Source organism: Mus musculus, chromosome 17 (genome assembly GCF_000001635.26).
Source record: "Mus musculus strain C57BL/6J chromosome 17, GRCm38.p6 C57BL/6J".
In the NCBI taxonomy this organism is placed as follows: domain Eukaryota; kingdom Metazoa; phylum Chordata; class Mammalia; order Rodentia; family Muridae; genus Mus; species Mus musculus.
Window position 1 is genome coordinate 83,457,467 of NC_000083.6, and position 19,925 is coordinate 83,477,391.

The 19,925-nt window shown below is 43.0% G+C and overlaps 1 protein-coding gene and 1 long non-coding RNA gene across 17 annotated transcripts in view; one reads left to right on the plus strand and one right to left on the minus strand.

Annotated features, from left to right (window-relative positions):
- The window catches only part of Eml4 (echinoderm microtubule associated protein like 4), a 129,432-nt gene that overhangs the window by 106,537 nt on the left and 2,970 nt on the right, over positions 1-19,925 (plus strand). For all 16 annotated transcript variants that reach the window (XM_006525155.3, XM_006525157.3, XM_006525158.3 and 13 more), the window contains 5 exons: positions 4,063-4,151; positions 6,032-6,129; positions 15,580-15,667; positions 16,184-16,282; positions 19,738-19,868. In XM_006525155.3, coding sequence (XP_006525218.1) covers positions 4,063-4,151; positions 6,032-6,129; positions 15,580-15,667; positions 16,184-16,282; positions 19,738-19,868 — 505 coding nt within the window. The remainder of the gene's footprint in view (positions 1-4,062; positions 4,152-6,031; positions 6,130-15,579; positions 15,668-16,183; positions 16,283-19,737; positions 19,869-19,925) is intronic.
- Gm46594 lies at positions 1,076-15,586 on the minus strand. The gene is made up of 3 exons (XR_003952356.1): positions 7,272-15,586; positions 3,999-4,306; positions 1,076-3,853 (listed from the first exon to the last, which is right to left on the minus strand). It is a non-coding gene; the product is annotated as a predicted gene, 46594 (long non-coding RNA).

Below are 19,925 nucleotides of genomic sequence, written 5' to 3' on the forward strand. Positions count from 1 at the left end.
GGTTGAAAACCACTGAAACTACTTTCTAACATCTGTGTGACTGTGAGGTCCTCCATCTTAGTGATGTACTCCAGAGGTAAAGTAGTTACTACCTCAGTAGTCACCATAGCAGTGCTGGCAGTCTGTCCGTGCTCACTGGTGTGGACTTGGAGTCTCCTGTTGGCAGATATGGCTGTCACTGCTGGATTAGATAGAGCTCTGCCAAGCTCCACGCCTGCTTCCATGCCTCGTATTCATGGATATTCCATTGTTTTTATTTTCCCTTTGGTCTGTAAACACCTAACTTTACTGTATGAGATTGAAAAGCTACTACTTTAGCCATTCAGATTACTCATTTCACTTTTTAAGTCACATTTAGGGCTAGGAACTAGTTTTCTGTAAAACATGTCCAAATGCTACAGGCACAGAGAAATGGACTGGTAATATCTTGAGCCATGTGTCCGTGTCCATGTATAAATTCTGCATCGTGTTGCCAAGTAGTGAGTACATTGGTGATTGCCACGGAGTCCAGCATGCATTAGTGTGGTACTAAGGAAACATAGCAGGGCACTTCTCCTAAAGGAGTTTGACTAACAGTGGGCCTGAGGTTGAGTCCTCTGCTTCTCTCCCTGGTGTCTTCTGTAGCTTTTGAGCCTGTCCTAACTACCTAGCATTGGCAGTAGGAATCAAACTTGGGTCTTCTAGAAAAGTCGCATACACTCTTCACTGTGTAACTGTCTCTCTAGCCCCAACATTCCTGTTTTTGTATCTAGAGGTTCGTTTAAAAAAGCAAGAACCATAAACACAAAAACCAAAAGACACTGTTATGGATGCATAGCTTTCTAAAGGAAGAGAGATGCATTTATATAGGGACTTCAGGTTAATTCTACCTTTAAAATGTGTGTGTGGTCACTAAAAATCATATAACGGGCATGATGGCACATGGCTGTGATCCTAGCATTTGTGGGGTGAAGGTAGAAGGATCAGGACTTTAAGGTTAGCTTTGGTTTTATAATAGCAAGTTCAAAGCTATGCTGGACTACATGAGATGTGATCACCCTCACCCCACCACCTCCACACACAAAAGTCGTCATCATAAAGGATGGTGTATCTTTTATTTGGTACTAGGCTCACAAGTCAGCTTAATCTATAACAGAAGAGTTCCCATCCCTGGTGGCTATTACATCAGAAGTCCATTAGAGCCTCATAGTGAGGACACATTACTCCCAAATAGAAGCTTTGCTCTACTGTATACACTCCAGAGTAAGATATTGTAAATACAATGCGAAAACACAAGTTTTGCAGAGATTTTTCTTGTCTAGAACTTTCAGTAAGAACTGAGATCCTAGCCACAGTGGCAACTTCTGAAAGAATACCCGTCGTGAAGCGACAAGGGTTAGAGCTCCCAGTGTTGCTGCACATCCGTAGGAAAACCATACACTTTAACAAGCTTATTGGCTTCCTTTAAAAATCATTTGCCAGACTGGGGAAAAAGGACTCAGAGGGTAATGCTCTTGATGTGAAAGGCCATGACTGGAGCTAGGCATGGCATCCAGCCTATAGCCCAGCACTCAGAGTGGAAACAAGCTGGCTAGCAAGGATAGCCGAGTCTACGAGTTCCTGGGTCTAACGAGAGAGAGACAGAAAGACAGACACAGAGACAGACAGACACACACAGACCCTGTCTCAGTGACACACAGTGCCTCAGCTTATGACTTCCACACACTGGCAAACTGGAAAAATTAAATAAAAAATAAAAATGCTGCTGAGGAGCAGCCTCAGTTGTTTCAAGTTCTTGAGAATGGGAGGATTGGATCCGCACAAAATCAGAGTCTCAGGTAGCTACACACCTACAAGCTGACAGATGACCCATTGCTGCTCAGAAGCTGTGCTCACAGACAGCTGTCAGCTCTCGCGCTCGCTCGCTTGCTCTCTCTCTCTCTCTCTCCTTGGAAAGTTGATAAATAGGTCAGGGTAATGTTAATATTTTTAACTTGTCTTAAATTTGCAAAATCTCTTTATTAAGCTCATCCAAATACCTATGTCTACAGTGCTTTTCACCCTCTTTTCCATGTGCTATTTTACGTCCTGCTGCAGCTCCCCCAGAGCTCCCTTACAAGCGTAAATTCTGCCTCTTAGAGCTTGTAGCCTAGTTTCCCAATCTTTCCAGAAAAGAAGTTCACTGGTCCAATGGCTCCCTCGCAGGGTCCAAAACTCTTCTGCCCAGCTTTTATCTTCTTTATCATACATATATCTTCCAGTTCTCCCCAATAATATCTCTAACTCCAACTGTCTGTTAATAGAGATTTCCCCTGGTAGAGGCTCTCACCATTGCTCACTAACCCAGTAGACCCAGCTGTTTCTTCCTCCATCTTGTCCCTTGTACTTTCCATGGACATCCCTGTTCTTAGTGACCCAGGTCCACCGTTCCTTTTCCTTAGGGTCTTCAATTCTCTTAACTACTAAAATTTCAGGTTTCTCAAAAACATTTCCTGCCTCAAATATTTCCTAGTACAACCTAATCATCGTGAGTTGGCTAAAATTTCCCAGAGAACAGTTAACGCCTTCAGCCTCCACATCCAGAGCCCCTTGTCCTGATTAGCCTGGGTTGGCTGCTTGAATGGCCAGGGCCAGAGCAGTTTGTTCCTAACAGACATCAGAGCCATTTCCTTCTCTAGTAATGCCCTCAATCCCGTCCCCAGACATTTTTACCAAAGTTTATTTGAGGACAAATATGGTAGAGACAAAGGCAAAGCAGACAAGAAGAGCAACACCATCTATATACTAGAAAGTCTGAGATGCAGTATTCAGGTTGACAGTATTCCCGTGGCCAAAACTGTCATGTCGCATTCACAACCATATCATACCTGACAAATTCTATTCCAAAAATAGAATTAATCTACTATGCATTTAAAGAAACAGAAAAACACAAGAGTTTGTCTTTCATTCATAAGCAGCTGCTATCTCTAACCAGTGTGGATTTCCACACATGAGGACATGATCTGGGCTTTGCTGCTTGCTAAGGTTGCTTCCAGAGAGGTAAAAGTTGTATGTAGAAAAAAATAATAATAATAAGTTGTATGCGTGTAGCATTCCTAGGACATTGAAGTGTCTTGGAAGCAGCCTTAATATTAGGGGTTGTCAACTATGAAATTAATAATTTGAAATATATAAGAATATAATAAATTTTGATAATCGTATTAAAAACTTGAAGCTTTGGAGCTAGATAGATGACTCAGCAGTTAACACTGGCTGCTCTTCCTAAATTTAATTCCCAGCAACCACATGGTGGCTCTCAACCATCTGTAATGTGATCTGCTGTCCTCTTCTGGCATGCAGGTATACAGGTATAGAGCACTCATATACATAAAAAAATAAATCTTAAAAAAACAGACAAACAAAAAACCTTGAAGCCTGATACTCAGTGTAGCTCTATAGTCTTGGTTGGGATACCATCTTATTCTCTCTTTGAAAAAGCAGTTCTCAGTGCTTTAGTGGTAGCAGGGGATTGGTAACAGACGTAAACAGTTCTGCAGTCTGTGGGCACTGCAGCTGCACCATCGTGTGTTCAGTGAGCATGGACCATGTGGCTTCAGTGGGCCAGCCTCTCACAAAGTACCAACTTTATTCATGAATGTGTGTCCATCCCCGGTCTGTCTACCTCCCCACTATGCACCTGTCGTTCCTCCTAAGTCTTCCATCCTCCTCGGAGGCTCCCCTGTGAGCTGTGCTGTGAACACACTAGCCGTGCTTGCGGTTACTGCTTAGTTGTTCCTTTTCTATTGCCGTATGTGCTGGGTCAGCTCTAGTGTCATCTTACCTTTCTGTCTCTAAACAATGCTTAGCAGAAGTACAGGTGACAGTCTTTGAATTCCTAAGAAGAAATGAAAAGTAGGCCCATGTCTGTCTAGCAGCATTTTTTGATAAATAAACTCAGCATTAATTAGAAGATGCACTATCATAGTTATAAGGTTAATATTGATGTTTTTAAAATTAAAATTGTAGGAAAAGTCACCTACTGTTTCCTGTAGATGTAAATGTCTGAAGGTGGGTTGTTTAGGTTTTCTCTTCTTTCCTAAACAGGTGGTTTGTTCTGGATGCAGAAACAAGAGATCTGGTGTCAATCCACACGGATGGCAATGAGCAGCTGTCTGTGATGCGCTACTCAGTAGGTGAGCAGGCTTCCCCGTGTCACATGCACTGCCCCATCTGAAATCACGTGTGTGCTTGATGAAGTCCTCTGTGTTCGAGAGTTTCAAGTGTGGACTGTCCCCTGAGCGTCAGGTTCAGTTCCACGGCTGCAGCTACGAAATCTGCAAGACTGGAGCTGCATGGAGCCAGTGTAAATTTAGAATGAAACGTGGCAGTTGCAGATAAAAACAGTAAAGAGCAATCAAATCACAGTGCACACAGAAGGAGCCATATATATTAAACAGAGTGTTCCATCTAATTAGCAAGCTTCTCTTTATACTTAAGTCTAGAAGCAGTAGAGAAAGAGTTCCGTGGTAGAACACTTGCCTACCACATTCTCCTTTTGACATCCCCCAAACATTGTAAAGAAACAGCCAGAATACACACTAGGATCCAACTATCACTTCTTTATACTCTAGTTAGCCTTGTTTTGAGTTACATAATCATAATTGTTAGTTATTAAATAAAATACTTAGTAATTCATTGTAAGAATTTTATATAACTTCATTCAGCATTGAGTAATTATTTGTATACTTTATCCAAAATGTTAACTTTCTATAGTATTCCAGTTACTTCTGTTTTTGTTATGTATATGGTTTAATTTATATCTTTTTTTTTTTTTTTTCTAAAATTAGTTTGGCTTTTTTGAGGCATAGTCTTTCCCAAACTGGCCTGAAATTTATAATTCTCCTTCCTCACTCCTGGAAGAACTGGGATTATAAGCATGCAGGACACACCTGCCTTGGTTACACTGGCGCATTTGCCGTAGGTTGGTTTTGTCTGTGTAATGCTACCTGTTGAAACCAGTCCTCCATGCGCATGGCAGGCAAACACATCAGCACTGAGTTACAACTTCAGCTCTGAAGGTGGACTCTAGTAGCTGTTGAATTAAGACTAAAAATAAAAACTTGATTGTTTCTTCATTATTTAAAAAGAAAGAATCACCGAATGTTGTCTTGAATGAGGAGAAAAATGTATGTACACCAAGATGCAAAAGTTGGAGCTGGGGAGTGGTGGTGCAGCCTTTAATCCCAGCACTTGGGAGGCAGAGGCAGGCAGATTTCTGAGTTCCAGGACAGCCAGGGCTACACAGAGAAACCCTGTCTCAAAAAAAAAAAAAAAAAAAAAAGCAAAAATTTGAGTCAGTTTAATTTGTGTTTTTTAAAACATGTATGAGCACATGTGTCAGAGGACATTTGTTAGGTGGTTCTATCCTTCTACTACATGGTCTCTACGATGGAATGCCAGCCATCAGGTTTGGCAGCCTGTACCTTTCCCTTCTGACCTAGCTTGCCTGCCCCAAAAAAGTCATTTTGAAACAGCAATATTTTCTGTTTCATTTGATTTAATTTGTTTTTAATCCTGGCATAACAACCCCTAAAAATGTAGCATTTAAAAATCAAAAGACTGGTGGACTTTGACCAATTGTTATGTGCTTAGCATAGTTGTCGGTGCAATCAAAGATACCATAGAACTAGAGAATGTGATGTGTCCTTCTTAAGGAAACCTACTCTGTAATTGGTGAGATCAGATGTGCTTGCCCACGTATGGAGCTGTACCTGATTAGCGTACTGCATAAACATTGTGCACTTCCACCAGTCCATGTGGGGAAGTTTCTCTAAAGCTAGCCTTTGGCTGACTCCCAGGGTCAGGACGAGAGAGTGTCTCCAAGGAGGAGTGTCGCGCTGCACTAGGTTACCATCTGATTTAGGAGACGCCACGTGGTCAGCTTTGTTCATAACATGCCAGATCGTTAAACTGACGTGATGTAACAGTTTTAATATATCATTTAATACACAACAAATAAGGCAGCAATACATACAGACATCTTCAACTAGCACTTTTTCCTGTTTAATTCTAGATGGCACTCTTCTGGCTGTGGGCTCTCATGACAACTTTATTTACCTCTACACAGTCTTAGAAAACGGAAGAAAATACAGCAGATATGGAAAGTGCACTGTAAGTAGCAAAGTAGAATGAATGACCTAAGTGACACAGTGATTGAAAGATATTCTGTTATGAGGAGAATTAAATGTTCATAGTGACATAGCTGTTACTCTCCTAATAGCTGCTTTAAACTCTATTTCTGTGAAAACTGAGAATGCCTGAACTGGGACATGGTGAGTCAGTCCCTTGCCTCGGTCCCCAGTACATCATAAACCAGGTATGGTGGCACACACCTGGGATCCCATGTCTTGGCATACGGGGGCAGAAGAATCGGTATTCAGGGTCATCCCCAGCTACACAATAAATTTGAGACCACCATGGGCTACTGGAGACCATATCTCAGTAAAAAGGAGTGAGAGACCTCGAGAGATGGCTCAGAAGTAAGGAATGCTGCTCCTTCAGGGACCTGATTGTCATTGCCAGTCTGATATTGAGCTGTTGTCAACCACCTATAACTCCAGGTCCAGGGAATCCATTGCCCTCTCTGGGCACACACATATACATAATTAAATCAATCTCTTTTAAAAATAAAATTGTGATTACCTAACTGGAGAACACAGTTGCCTATCTCTTCCTTACATTTGAGTTCAGCATTTCTCTCCCTCTAACTAGTATTAAGAGTTTATTTAATGTTTGACACAGGTTTCTCTGTTTAACCCTGGCTGTCCTTGAGCTTAGTAAGTAATGTAATGTGGTAATATTTTGCATTTAAGACAGTTAGCTGAAATGGATTTCCATATTCTGAAGGTAAAAGGTCATCTTTAAAAGATGAAAATTAAATTCTATAGATAATCTGCATGGTTACTGTAAGGTAGGAACTCTGCTCACACTAAAGAAAGGGCCTAGGCACCAAGACTATCTGGAAGATGTGTCCCTTTGTCCTCAAGAGGTACAGGTGCCAGGCATGGTAGCACTCATCTGTAGTTCCAGGCCAGCTGGGGCACTCAGCAAAGAGCCAAGAAGAAAAGGAAAACAAACCAAGCACACCGCCACCGAGAAGTCTAGCTGAAAGGGCAGCTGCAGCTCAGTGCGGGTTACCTGCCAGCGTATCTGATGCCTAGCTTCACTCTCACACGGGATGGGAATGAAGAGTAGGGAGGTAATAGGCCGTGGTGGCTACAGACACAGACTGCATCAGACATCAGACTCCTTACCTGAATTTCACTTACTCACTTGGACACGAGTGTGGCCTTGAACAGGTTACTCTAACCTTCTGTTTCAGTCTTCTCACCTGTAAAGTAAGGATAATAGTAGTTTCTACTTCACAGGATTAAAAGAAGCTAATGCAGGGCTGAGGACATGGCTCAGTAAGTAAGAGTGTTTAGTGTGCAAGCATGAAGACTGAGTTTGAATTACCAGCACCCCCATAAAACGCTGGGCATGGACATGCATGCCTGTAACCCAGCGCTGGGGAGTAGACAGGAGGATCACTGGGATTCACTGACTTATAGCCTAGCTCCAGCTTACATGACAGACCCTGTTTCAAGGGACAAGGCAGACACTAGCTGGCCCCCATATATATATACAGCACACAGGGAGGGAAGGAAGAAGCAGCAGCAAAGCGAATGTGTGTAAAGAACTGAGGCTGGTGTCTGGCGTATAAATACTCAGTAAATGTTCAAAATGGAGTAACTTAGCATGTGTGCTAGGAAATTATTCAGAATTAGCAAATGACGTGATGAATTAGCATGGTGGCACAAATCCTTTGATAGTCTTGATAAAACAATTCACTCACGTGCATAAATAAAGAATTAGTTCTTCTAAACACACATGTAGTGTGGGGCTGAAAATTATTTTACTTATTTTACACAGATTGACTATGCTTTACTTAAAATGCTTAGCACCAGAAGTGTTTCAGCTTTCAGGTTTCTGGCATTTCGAATATTTATATTTTCATTATAAGAGATCTTAGGGCCAAATTGAAGTAGAAACACTGATTCGTCCGTTTCTTACACTCAGAGCACAGAGATAAGGTTATACAGTGTGTTTAGTACACTTGTGTTTTGACCCACCTATCACACAAGCTTATAAAGTTCTAGATTGTTAAGCATTTCGGACATTCGCATTCGGAGTTTTCAGTTTGCTTATCCTGGCAGCGCAGACCTGTGCTCTTAGCAGTCTGGAGGCAGCGGCAAGAACATTGGTCACAAGATCAAGGCCAAGCAGGTCTACATAATGAGACTATCTCAGAAAAGAAAATAAGAATGTTGGACTTGTATGAGCAAAGACTTAGTGTTTGAGAAGAGAGATTTGTTTATTACTGCTCCATATGTTTTATACCATACCCTAAAACCAGTCCACTTATAAACTGGTCTACAAGCAATCTGAGATACTTGCAGAACTTAATTTAAAAATATTTTCTTTCTTTTGAAAACAAGTTACAAATCATTGTTTGCATCTTTTAATTAATTTATCAACTTAATGTCTGTAGTATATTAAAAAAGATTTAAAAAAAAAAAAGATATTCCAACTCAGCTGGAAAGTGCTCGTCCTGCGAACTTGAGGGCCTTGGGTAGAGCCCAGAACCTTGGTTTAAGCATAAGAAGCTAGGCGTGGTGGTGCTGGATTGTAATTCCTGCCCTGTGCGTGCAGAAACTGGCAGGTCACTGGGATTCACTGCCCACCAGCCTAGCCTATTTGGTGAGTTCCAGACTGGTGAAGAAATGTGAGGTTGTCATCTGGCCTCCGTGTGTATATGTGCATTCACATGGAACATATGCACACACACATACAAAGAAAAAAGGAAAAACTATTTCACTATGAGGATTTTTTAACTTAACCATGGTAGGCTGTAAGTTGTTTGACTATCACGTGCAGGATTTGTGTGTGAGTGCATGTGCACAGTGCACATTGGAGGCGAGAGGACAGCTCTGCATGGCTTCCAGTGCTGGGACACAAGTTCATGGCACGCAGGTCTATAACCACTGAGCCATCTCACTGCCTAACTTTAAATCATGCTTCAGTTTGTAACCTCTTGACAGAAATAAACAGGCCCCAAAGCTTATTTAATAAATAGGGCATAGGAAATATGATTTAACCTTACAGAACCTATATTTTGTTTGTTTGGATGGTTTGTTTTGAGACAGGAACTTCTTATGTGGCCCAGGCCGGCCTCAGCCTCCTGCATCCTAGGACTGTGGAGGTGCACCACCTCACAGAGATGGAGTGGGAATCTGGCTTTAGAGTTGGCTGCAGTGTGGGCTACTTGCTTATTAACTCAGTCCTCCTTTTGCAGTTGTCTTGATATCATGGCAGATCTAGAACTTAAAGTTTTCCTCATTTGCCATCAAGGACAGACTGTGCAGTGCTTATGATCCTCAGAGTGTGTTTTATTATTACCATGTGTTGTATTACCATGTGACTTACCCAGCAGAGAAAAAAAATAGTGGCGTCTAACAGCTGACAAGCAGAAGGACCTTGGAAATGTTGGGAAATGACAGTCCATTAATCACATGAGACAGTCTCAGGACCTGTGTGCGTACACAGAGCCGTTAGGGCTGTGACGGTGGGCACGGCTCTTGCAGGCAGCCTGTGTTTCTGTCCCTGCTCTGTCTACCCCACCGCCTGCTCAGATGCTACTGTTGCTCTGTCTGCTATTAGAGGACAAACTGGACCAGGCTGGATCAGCCACCTACTAACTTGTGACTTCAAGCAAATTGATAGCTTCTCTGAATCTTATTTTCATAAAATTGAATTTTAATAGTTCCTTTCTTAAAATGGTACAGCTAGAGCTCAGGATTCAAATGCAGATGCTGGCCCCTCCTTCCAGTCGTTTTCCTGATTGTATGCAAAGGGATTAGTAAAGAAGCCACGCCATAGTCCGGCTAAGGGAAAGGTTTTTATTGTTGGGGGAGCATGCTGAATATGGCCAGAGCTAGGGAAGCAAGAGAGACAGCATAGCGAGCGAGGGAATTGCGGGGAGACCAGCCAGAGGGGTGTGAAGAGAGTGGGGATCTAAGGGTGCTCGCTTTAATGTCTAACATGGGGATGGAGGGAGCATGGAGGTCAGGCGTGGGCTTTGTTATTTAGGTAAGGGAAATGACCCCTCCTGGCAATAGGAACCAGGTTCACCAGCTCCTAAGGAGTGCTGGCTTACACAGCTGTCAGCAAGCCTTCTGTAGCCCACCGTGGGCTCTGGGTATATGCACTGGTTGTTGTACTGCCCGAGACCTAACACTGATACTGGCCAACGTTTACATGAACAGTGGAGCAAAAAAAAGAAAGAGACAGACTAGAGTGTTAGGAAATAACCCGTGTAATAGAGTATAACCATTCTGAGCAGCTGCAGTCTTCCTCCCTGTGGTGTTATTGTGTGTGGACATGTTATTTCATAGATGATGGGGCAACGCAAGGATGCAAATCTGAGCGCTCTAGTACAGGGCAGCAGGCAGGTTTAAGTGTCCCTACACATTGTCCTTCCAGAAACAAAATATGAGTGATGGTTCCACTGGGCAGCACTCAACAAGATACCTACCTTTTCTCTTTCCAAAAACATTATTTTACAATTATTTTTTAATTGTTTATTTTGTGGACCATTAAATGTTTTTATTGTTTTTTGTGTCCTGATTCATCTAAACTTCCTAGAAATCTCAAAGAAAATAAACCACAAAAGCACCTCAGATTTGAATAGAGTTATGTGCTTTGCAGTTACTATAGTAGATTATACAAAGTACTCCTAGCTTTAAAATTACAGTACTGTCAGGCGGTGAGGGTGTATGACTTTAGTTCAAGCACTTGGGAGGCAGAGATAGGCAGAGCTCTATGGGTTTGAGGCTACCCTGGTCGACAGAATGAGTTCCAGGATAGCCAGGGCTACACAGAGAAACCCTGTCTTGAAAAATCAAACAAATAAAATTAGTGATATAGACTGCTGTAACCAATAAGTCCTGCTCAAATCACCCCAGCAGAAGCCGTGTAAGACACTAAGAGACACACACACACAGCCTTCTATATTAATATGCCTTAAAGAGCTCAATGGCTGGGCCATTCCCAAACTTCCACGTGGCTTGCACCTCCCCTCCAATACTCCTGGGCTGTTACTTAATAAAATCTATATTCCATTTTTGCTGTCCTAGACTAATGGGGGCAGGGGCTGGGGCTGCTCTTCCAGGCTCTTCCATGATTGCTGTGCTCTCCCTCCTGCACCCTCAGGCCTGGTCTCTCTCCTTTCCCGACACTGCGGTTCTCAGTCCTCTCTCTGTCTCTGCCCTCAAATCCTAAAGTCCCATCTCTGTCTCCCTGCCCAGCCATTGGCCGCTGGCCATTTTATTTACCAATTAAAAACAACTAGGTCAGGGACCCTCAACGTTTTACATGCAGATTTTTGTGGACTTTTGGGAACATAGGTAATAATACAAGCATTAGATCAAATCTACTGTCCCCCTTTTCATCCATTAAAAGGCCTTTCTCTCGGATATACATTGAACATAGTAACAGGTATACTATAAGGTATAATATATACTAATAATGTCCAGGCAATCAATTTTGCCAGTTTTAGGTACACTATTCTAACATCTATCCTAACTTAAAAGAGTTTACAATTTTATATCTGAATTGTTTTGATTTTCACTTGCATTACCATCTGAAACCTTCCTTTTCAAATCTAGACCATCTTCCTCAGTGCTAAACAACTTCAGTTTGATTATGAGACTATAGCTAGTCTTCAGCCCTGTCAGAGATGTGAGGATGAATTAAATATTACCTGAATACATAGGAAGGACACAAACATAGCTTCCAAAACTTAAACAATTTATATAGACAGCTGACTTCCTCAAAACGTTGGAGCATCTGTCTTCAGCCTTCTGGCCCAGAACCATCTGTTGCAGTAGTTGATTAATCCTGCTCAAATCGTGCCGGCGGCTGCACACAATCCTTGCTGTCTTCCCCAGAGTTCTGGGTTCCTGAATGAAAGACACACACATGTTGCCCTAGACCTAGTTGGGGGAGGAGGGGTGCTGAGGCCACCCTTCCCCGACTCTTACATGTTGACTATGTCTCTGTCCTGTACTTCTAAGGCCTGGTCTTTGTTCCTTTGCTGGCATGACCATTCTCAATCCTCCTTTCTCTCTCCATTCCCCTGCCTGACAACCCTAAAGTCCTGTTTCTGTCTCCCTGCCCAACCATTGACCGCCAGCAACTTTAACCAATTAAAACCAACTGATGGTAGGAACCCTTACCTGTGGATTCTCATGCAATTTTAACATTAACATAACAAGCATTAGACCAAATCCTCAATAGACTCATCTAAAAGAGGTCTTCAGGGACTGGAAATCAGAGCTCAGTAGCAGCGTGTTTGCCTAGTCTGTAGCAGGCCCTGGGTTGGATCCAGCATCTCTCTCACACATGGTCTCCTTTCCTTCCACTGCATCTCAGTGCCTAGCATCATTTTATGTAGCCTAGGGAACTCCAGCCATTGTCTCTAAGCAGAAAGAGGAAGAGAAGAAACAAAGACAACCCTCTCAGTCAGTCCTCCAGTCCCCCAGAGCCAAGTAGTAGTTGGGGGGGGGGGGTGTCTAGGAGCCTGAACAGGTGCTACGGACTAGGGCTCTGCCAGTGTACTTCAGTCTGCTAGATTTGATTAGACTAGCAAAACCACTGTTAACTGTTTGTTTGAGGCCATTGGTGTTTTCAAGACAGGGTTAGTCCTAGCTGTCCTAGAGCTCACTGTGTAGACAGGCTGGTCTTGAACTCAGAAATCTGCCTGCCTCTGCCTCCCAAGTGCTGAGATTAAAGCTGTGTTCCTCCACCACCTGGCTTCTTTTGGGGAATGAAGGAGGAACTGTTCTTTAAATAGAGTAGGAGGGATGACAGCAAAATTACCTATGAGGATGGGCACGATGGCACAGGCCTGTCATCCCAGCTACTTAGAGGCTGAAACCCAGCCGAGTAACTTAATGAGAATATCTCAAGAAGTAAAAAGTTTGGGAGACCCTATCTTTAATCCCTGCTACTAGAACAAAACCTTGTGTTGAGAGTAAACAGAACAAGCCCAAGAAGCCACGTGAAATCGCAGGAAGACAGGCTGAGCCCAGGTGGATATGGTCTGTGTCTAGACAGAAGTAGGTAGGACGGAGCCTGGTCCTTGCACACTCTGTGATGTGGCTGTAAACATTCACCATGTTGTTTATGAGCTTGAGAAAAGATCTGATATTCATCTGAAACTGCCCATGTGCTGCAGAATTATCAGAGTTGTTCGGGAATAGAGAGACTAGAGTCCAGAAACAGAACCACATCTTACTCTAAGTGCACTAAATAGTAAGAGGAACTTTTCAAATACTAAAAAAAAAAAAAAAAAAAAAAAAGAATTGACAATTTGTAGCCCTTGCTAATCCAGTATGGTACTTACTGGTCACACCTTTCTGTTCATAATGTTAAGTGCAGGTCAGAGTCCTTGGACTGCTAATTACAAGTTGGCTACTTAGACACTACAGGCGACCCTGGACCACCAAGATAGAGAGCATTTTCATACTATAGAAAGTTCTATAGGATGACTCAACTAGAGATGGCTACTCAGTTAGGACTCAGTATTCCATGCAATGCCACACTTGAATGCTCATGGCTGTTCTCTGGGTGCTGTGTTCTTCATATTACTTGTGATTAGCATGTGATTGTACCATCTGGTAACCGAATGGCAGTAAGTGCAGTGCTAGCTTTGAATACTGTCTTAAAGTTTCAAGGTGATAAGGAAACTCTGTACCATTGTGCTTATCCGGTGTGGTGACACACAATTTTCCTACTCTATGTGTGCACAGGTTGAATATCTGACATGAAGTGCTTTGTCTCACAAGGGTTTTAGATTTGGGATATCTCAGTTGACCATGAAATCCAAAATATGAAATGCTCCAAAATCTATGGGCTTTAAATCTTGTCAGCATTCAGGTTCCAGGCTTAGAATGGGGATGCTCAGCCCATTCTGTCCCTGAGCCTGTAAGTTGGGAGAGGACACTATGGTCACATCTGGGGGTGTGAGATATTACAGACCCTTTCCCACTTCCCAATGACTGCACTGTATCTCTGTGCTATTGTTGACATTGCTATTGGGGAAATAACCATTGTGTTTTCCAACATGAGTCAAACCTTGTCCCCAAATAAGCCTTTGAGAGCAAAATGCATTGACGAACCTGCACACGCTGTGTCCGCTGTGTCCACATAATTAAGTGTTATGTAGACACACAGTGTTTTTCATTCTCTCCTAAGTAGGGCAGCAGGCTTTTCACTAAGATGCAGGTATCATCCAAAGGACGTCTATGTCAGAATGAACACTTAGAGGAATGTGCATTGCCAAGATTAGTCTGCTTAATCCCTAGACAGCAGAGCTAGACCTGAGACTTGTCTATAAATGATGTGTTAGCATGTCCTCATGCTCACTCAGAAATACATTCTGGCTTTAAAAACTGGTCTCTTGTTGCTAATATTCTCAACTGCAAGTGATTCCCCAACCTGTTTTCCAACATACCTACAATCTCTATTATCTAGAAAGCTTCATAATTCCCAAATTTCCACAATTCAGTTCACTAAGACATAAGCATATGTATTTGCAATGCTCTGAAGAAGGCTATGGGTCCAGAAGTAGTTTAGGACACATTTAATCAGGCTTCAGGAGGAGAGTGGAATAATTAAGAAGCTTATAGATCATTAAAAACTGTATCTGAGATACATTGAATTTATTAACTTAAAACACTGTATGCAGGAAGCTTTTAATTCCAGAAGTACAGAATTTGGCTAGATGAAGCCACTAAGCGTGTGTCTGTCAACGCTGACAAACCGTTAGATCTCTATGACTCACCTGATTTGTTGGGATGCATCAAATGCTTACATGTGAAGCTAACAGCTAAGTATTTAGTAGTGTTTGTTGTTTTCATTTCCAGTGTTACTAAAAGCCAAGCAGCAAAATATTAACATTTTCCTATTTAAGGAAAGTTTTGAAGAGTCAGTGACTAGCTTGGGTCCAGCTGTTGTGCAGGACTACAGTGTTGAGATCACAGGGAAACGTGTGTGTATACAACCTATGACAGAAGTGCCATTCTCAAGACAGGCAGCACTCTAATAGGGACATAGGGTGAATGCGTTAAAGGCAGGCCTGGTAGTGCACAGCATCATCTGAGCTGGGAGCTTAAGAGTCCTCCTGGGATTCCCTAGCAGAGGTGGAGGGTGCTTGTTTCTGGTGTGTGAGGAGGAGACACCAGCAGGCTTCTCCCAGGTTCCAGTAACTTGGTAGTTTTCCTGTTGTGTGCAGCCCTTTGAACACCACAATCCTGCCAGATTCTTCTAGCACTGGTTCTCTTCACATACCTATGTCTACTGTGTCCTCGGCTTCTAAGAGGACAGGGTAAAAAGAACCATTGGACCCTTTGGTGCCTTGGGCTATGATGCTCTCATCCCTTAGGATTCCTGGCGCATGTTAGTAAAGTAGGAAATTGTCATTCAAAACTCTAAATGCTTTCTTTATTACTCTTTTCTTAGGGACATTCTAGCTACATCACACACCTTGACTGGTCCCCAGACAATAAGCATATAATGTCTAACTCGGGTGACTACGAGATACTGTACTGTAAGTATGAACAATCATATATGGGCTCAGTGTGTTTGTCAGGCACTGCTGTACAGGCTACATGGAGTGCAAACTCTGAGGAGTGCATGCTGGCCTCTAACTTACAGCTTCTGTTCTCCAAGCTAAGTAAGGAGTCTCACATGCAAGCCTCTTCTCCAAGAAAGCAATGCATCCATTTAATGGTATAGAACTGAGCAGATGTTGCCACGAGAGATCTTTCTGTGAACCTGATACAGCTCTAAATGGTTACATTTAACCGCTTTTCCTGGAGGCAGGGCAAATGTTATGGGTGAGCCTTTATGCTTCCATAGAAAAGATTAAAACTTCTATGGGAAACACTTTGTAATTCTGCAAGGTCCTGCTAAACATTCTTTTCCTTTTTACATGAATCTTAAATGTCTTTTAGTGTGTGGGTTATAAATATAAATAAACATGACTAGTTTGAATCAAGATTCACTTCCATATACACTTGTACACAGCACTATTATTATACTTCTTGTTTCTAAATTTCTAAAGGGGACATTGAAAATGGCTGCAAACTAATCAGGAACCGATCAGATTGCAAGGACATCGATTGGACAACATATACCTGTGTGCTAGGCTTCCAAGTCTTTGGTAAGAAAATTGCAGCTAATGTGAAGAATGTGTGTGTGAGCTTTTTATACATCATGTTTACCAGGTAACTTGATAGAAGAAAGCTATTAGCCAGGCTTGATGGCACACTCCTTTAACCCCAACATTTAGAAGGCAGATAGGTAGGTGTATCTCTGAGAGTTTGAGGCAAGGCAAGACTATATAGTAAGACTCTTACTTTCAGATTAAGAGAAATTAAATGTACTAACTGTGGTGTTTGAATATGCTTGTCCCAGAGAGTGGCACCATTAAGATGTGTGGCCTTATTGGAGAAAGCGTGTCACTCTGGGGGTGGGCTTATAAACCTTCCTCCTAGCTGTCAGGAAGTTAGTCTTCTCCAAGCAACCCTCAGATGAAGATATAGAACTCTCAACTCCTCCAGCTCCATGCCTGCCTGCACACTGCCATGCTTCCCACCATGATGATAATGGACTGAATTTCTGAACCTGTAAGCCAGTCCCAATGAAATGTCCTTGTAAGAGTTGTCTTGGTCATGGTGTCTGTTCATAGCAGTAAAACCCTAAGGTACTGACTGAACCAATATGAGATTGGTCTCTGCAGAGCCCTAAACTTTGTCTCAACAGAAAGGAGTTGACACAAAGGGGTAAAACACCTTCCAGTATTTCCCAAAAGTGGGTTTGAAGTTTTCAAATTAGTAAAGACATTCTAAAAAATAGCAGCATTATTGAGATCTTGACACATATTGATTGGTTTACCTAAAGCGTACAAACCAATGGTTTTCCCAAACCCACACTCATGGACTTGTGCTTTGATCTTGCAGCATTTTCCTCACCTCCAAGGAACCTTCAGCACTGGGATAGAGAGCTCAGGGTGCCCTCTGTCCCACTGTTCTCAGCTGTGGGTCATGACCCCTTAAGGAGTCAGCAACCCTTTCATAAGTACCCTATCATAAATAAGTATCAGATATTCACATTATGATTCATAACAGTAGCAAAATTAGTTATGAAGTAGCAATGAAATAGTTTTATGGTTGGGAGTCACCCCATCGTGAGGAAGAGCCACAGCGTTAGGAAGGTTGGGAACCACTGCTCTACCCCAGCCCAGCAGCCAGTACACATCTGCTTTCTCTGTCAGTTCCCTGGTCTGGATAGTTCATATAAACATACACATACAACTGTGGTCTGTTGACAGTGGCTACGCTCAATGCCATAAAACTTAAGAATCATCTGGCACAGGGCAGTGGCGCACGCCTTTAATCTCAGCACTTAGGAGCAGAGGCAGGCGGATTTCTGAGTTCGAGGCCAGCCTGGTCTACAGAGTGAGTTCCAGGACAGCCAGGGCTACACAAAGAAACCCTATAACCCTGTCGGGGGTGGGGGGGGGCGGGGGGACTCATCTGGAAGCTGGAGAGATGGCTCAGTGGTTAAGAGAACTGGTTGCTCTTCCAGAGGTCCCGAGTTCAATTCCCAGCAACCACATGGTGCCTCACAACCCTCACATCTGGTGTACCTAAAGACAGCAACAGTGTACTCACATACAATAAATAAATCTTTAAAAAAAAAAAAAAGCTGCCCTGGTGTGTATCGAGGCTCTGGCATCCTTCTGTATGAGTGGCAGAGACTGCATTTTGTTCATCCCACCTCTCAGCCATCATAATAATGATGCTATGCACATGGACAGAGTGTCTACTCTACAAACAAGGCTTCATTTCTCGGGCATTACACTACAGTGTGGTGCTGCTGTTCTGTGGCTTCGGAGGGACCACTGCTGTGTAACTGTGCCATGACATTCCACTGGTGTTTATAGAGTCCTTGCACCACCACCACCACCACCTCCTCCTCCTCCTCCTCCTCCTCTTCCTCCTCCTCCTCTTCTTCTTCCACCTTCCTCCTCCTTCCTCCTCCTTCCTCCTCCCTCCTCCTCCCTCCTCCTTCCTTCTCCTTCCTTCTCCTTCTTCTTCTTCTTGGCATTCAGTTGTCCTAGTGCCATTTTTTTTAAAATATTAAGGTGATTTTTAGCTGATTATTATTTAAAGATAAAAGTTGGGGATTATAGGGCTGAGGAGATAGCTTATTTGGCAAAGTGCTTGCAATGTAAGCATGAAGACCCAAGTTCAGACTTCTAGCTAACATGTAAAAAATCAGATATAGATAGTAGCCTGAACTGTAATCCCATCAACAGAGAGGTAGAGACAGGTTCCTGAATGTTACTGACAGTGTTATTAGACCTCAGCTCTAATTTCCACAGCAGAGACCCTGAAGCTAAGGAGATGTTTTGTGGGTACAAACACTTTATATGCAAGCATGAAAACCTGAGTTTGAGTTTCCAGTGCACACACAGAAAGTTGATGTGGTCCTGAACATGCCTATAACTGCAGCCTTGTGTGGCCAAGGCAGGCACATCCCAGGGGCTTGCTGGGAAGCTGTTCTAGCATAAACCGTGGCTCTACCCTCTTTCCCCCTTTTAAGATTTATGTATAAAGAATATTTTGCTTGCATGTATGTAAATGTGTCATCTGCATGTCTGTGGGGGCCAGAAGACATTGATTGACTCCTCTGAAGCTGGAGTTAAAGATGATTGTGAGCCACCATGCAAGTATAGGTCCCAAACCCATTCCTGTGGAGGAGCAATCAGGGCTTAACAACTATCTCCCCAGCACACTGACTGACCCTGTCTTAATGGAACAAGGCAGAGAGGAATGGAGTAAGACTCCCAGTATCTTCCTGTGGCTTTGCATGTACCTGCCCCTGCACACTCACAAGTGTATAATACACAAATACACCTCCCCCCCACCCCCAAAAATGAATTTGTTCTCAGGACTAGAAAGGTGGACTCCTGAGTTAAAAGCATTGTGGCTTAGAATGGTTACTCTGTTCCAGGGATCAGATACCCTCTTGTGACATCTGTGATCACCAGGCACACATGTGTTGCGCTTATCCATATTGTAAGCAAACACTCATATACACACACACAAAAAAAAAAAAAAAAAAAAAAAAAATAGAATGAGCCCAAAAAATGACTGAGTAGGATTCAGCCATAGGAAGTCAATACCTCAGCTCTAATTTCTACAGTTTCTGTCTGGACTAAAAGAAGCTTGTTCACCTAGACCAAGATGACCCCACCTCAGAGTAACTTGCTAAGTATATTGGTATGCCTTCTCTTCTAACACAATTCTGTAGGATATAGCACACTAAACAATGTCTGCCTAGGCCCTTCCATGAGAACATTTTTTGAAGGCGCTCACCTACCAGGAAGGGAGCACTTAGTCCTAACCCTTTGCTGACAGAGCGCCTCTGCTTTCCTCTCTACAAGGAACTGATGGCGTCTCCTAAGCAGCTTGTTGTAGAAGCAGGTCACAGTGAGGCTAGTTTCTTGGCACCGCCTGTTGCTTCTTGCTGACTAGGACTGGCTCTGTGTGGCTTGGCTTGAGGTGTTTGGGTGTGTGAAGCGTCAGTTACGTTTTCGTGTTTCTCTAGGGGTGTGGCCGGAAGGGTCCGATGGAACAGACATCAACGCACTGGTTCGATCCCACAACAGAAGAGTGATCGCAGTGGCCGATGATTTCTGCAAAGTTCATCTCTTTCAGTACCCCTGCTCCAAAGCCAAGGTCAGCTCTCTTGGTGATGTGCTGCACAACACACCCTTGCCCCGTTTCCCCTTTGTC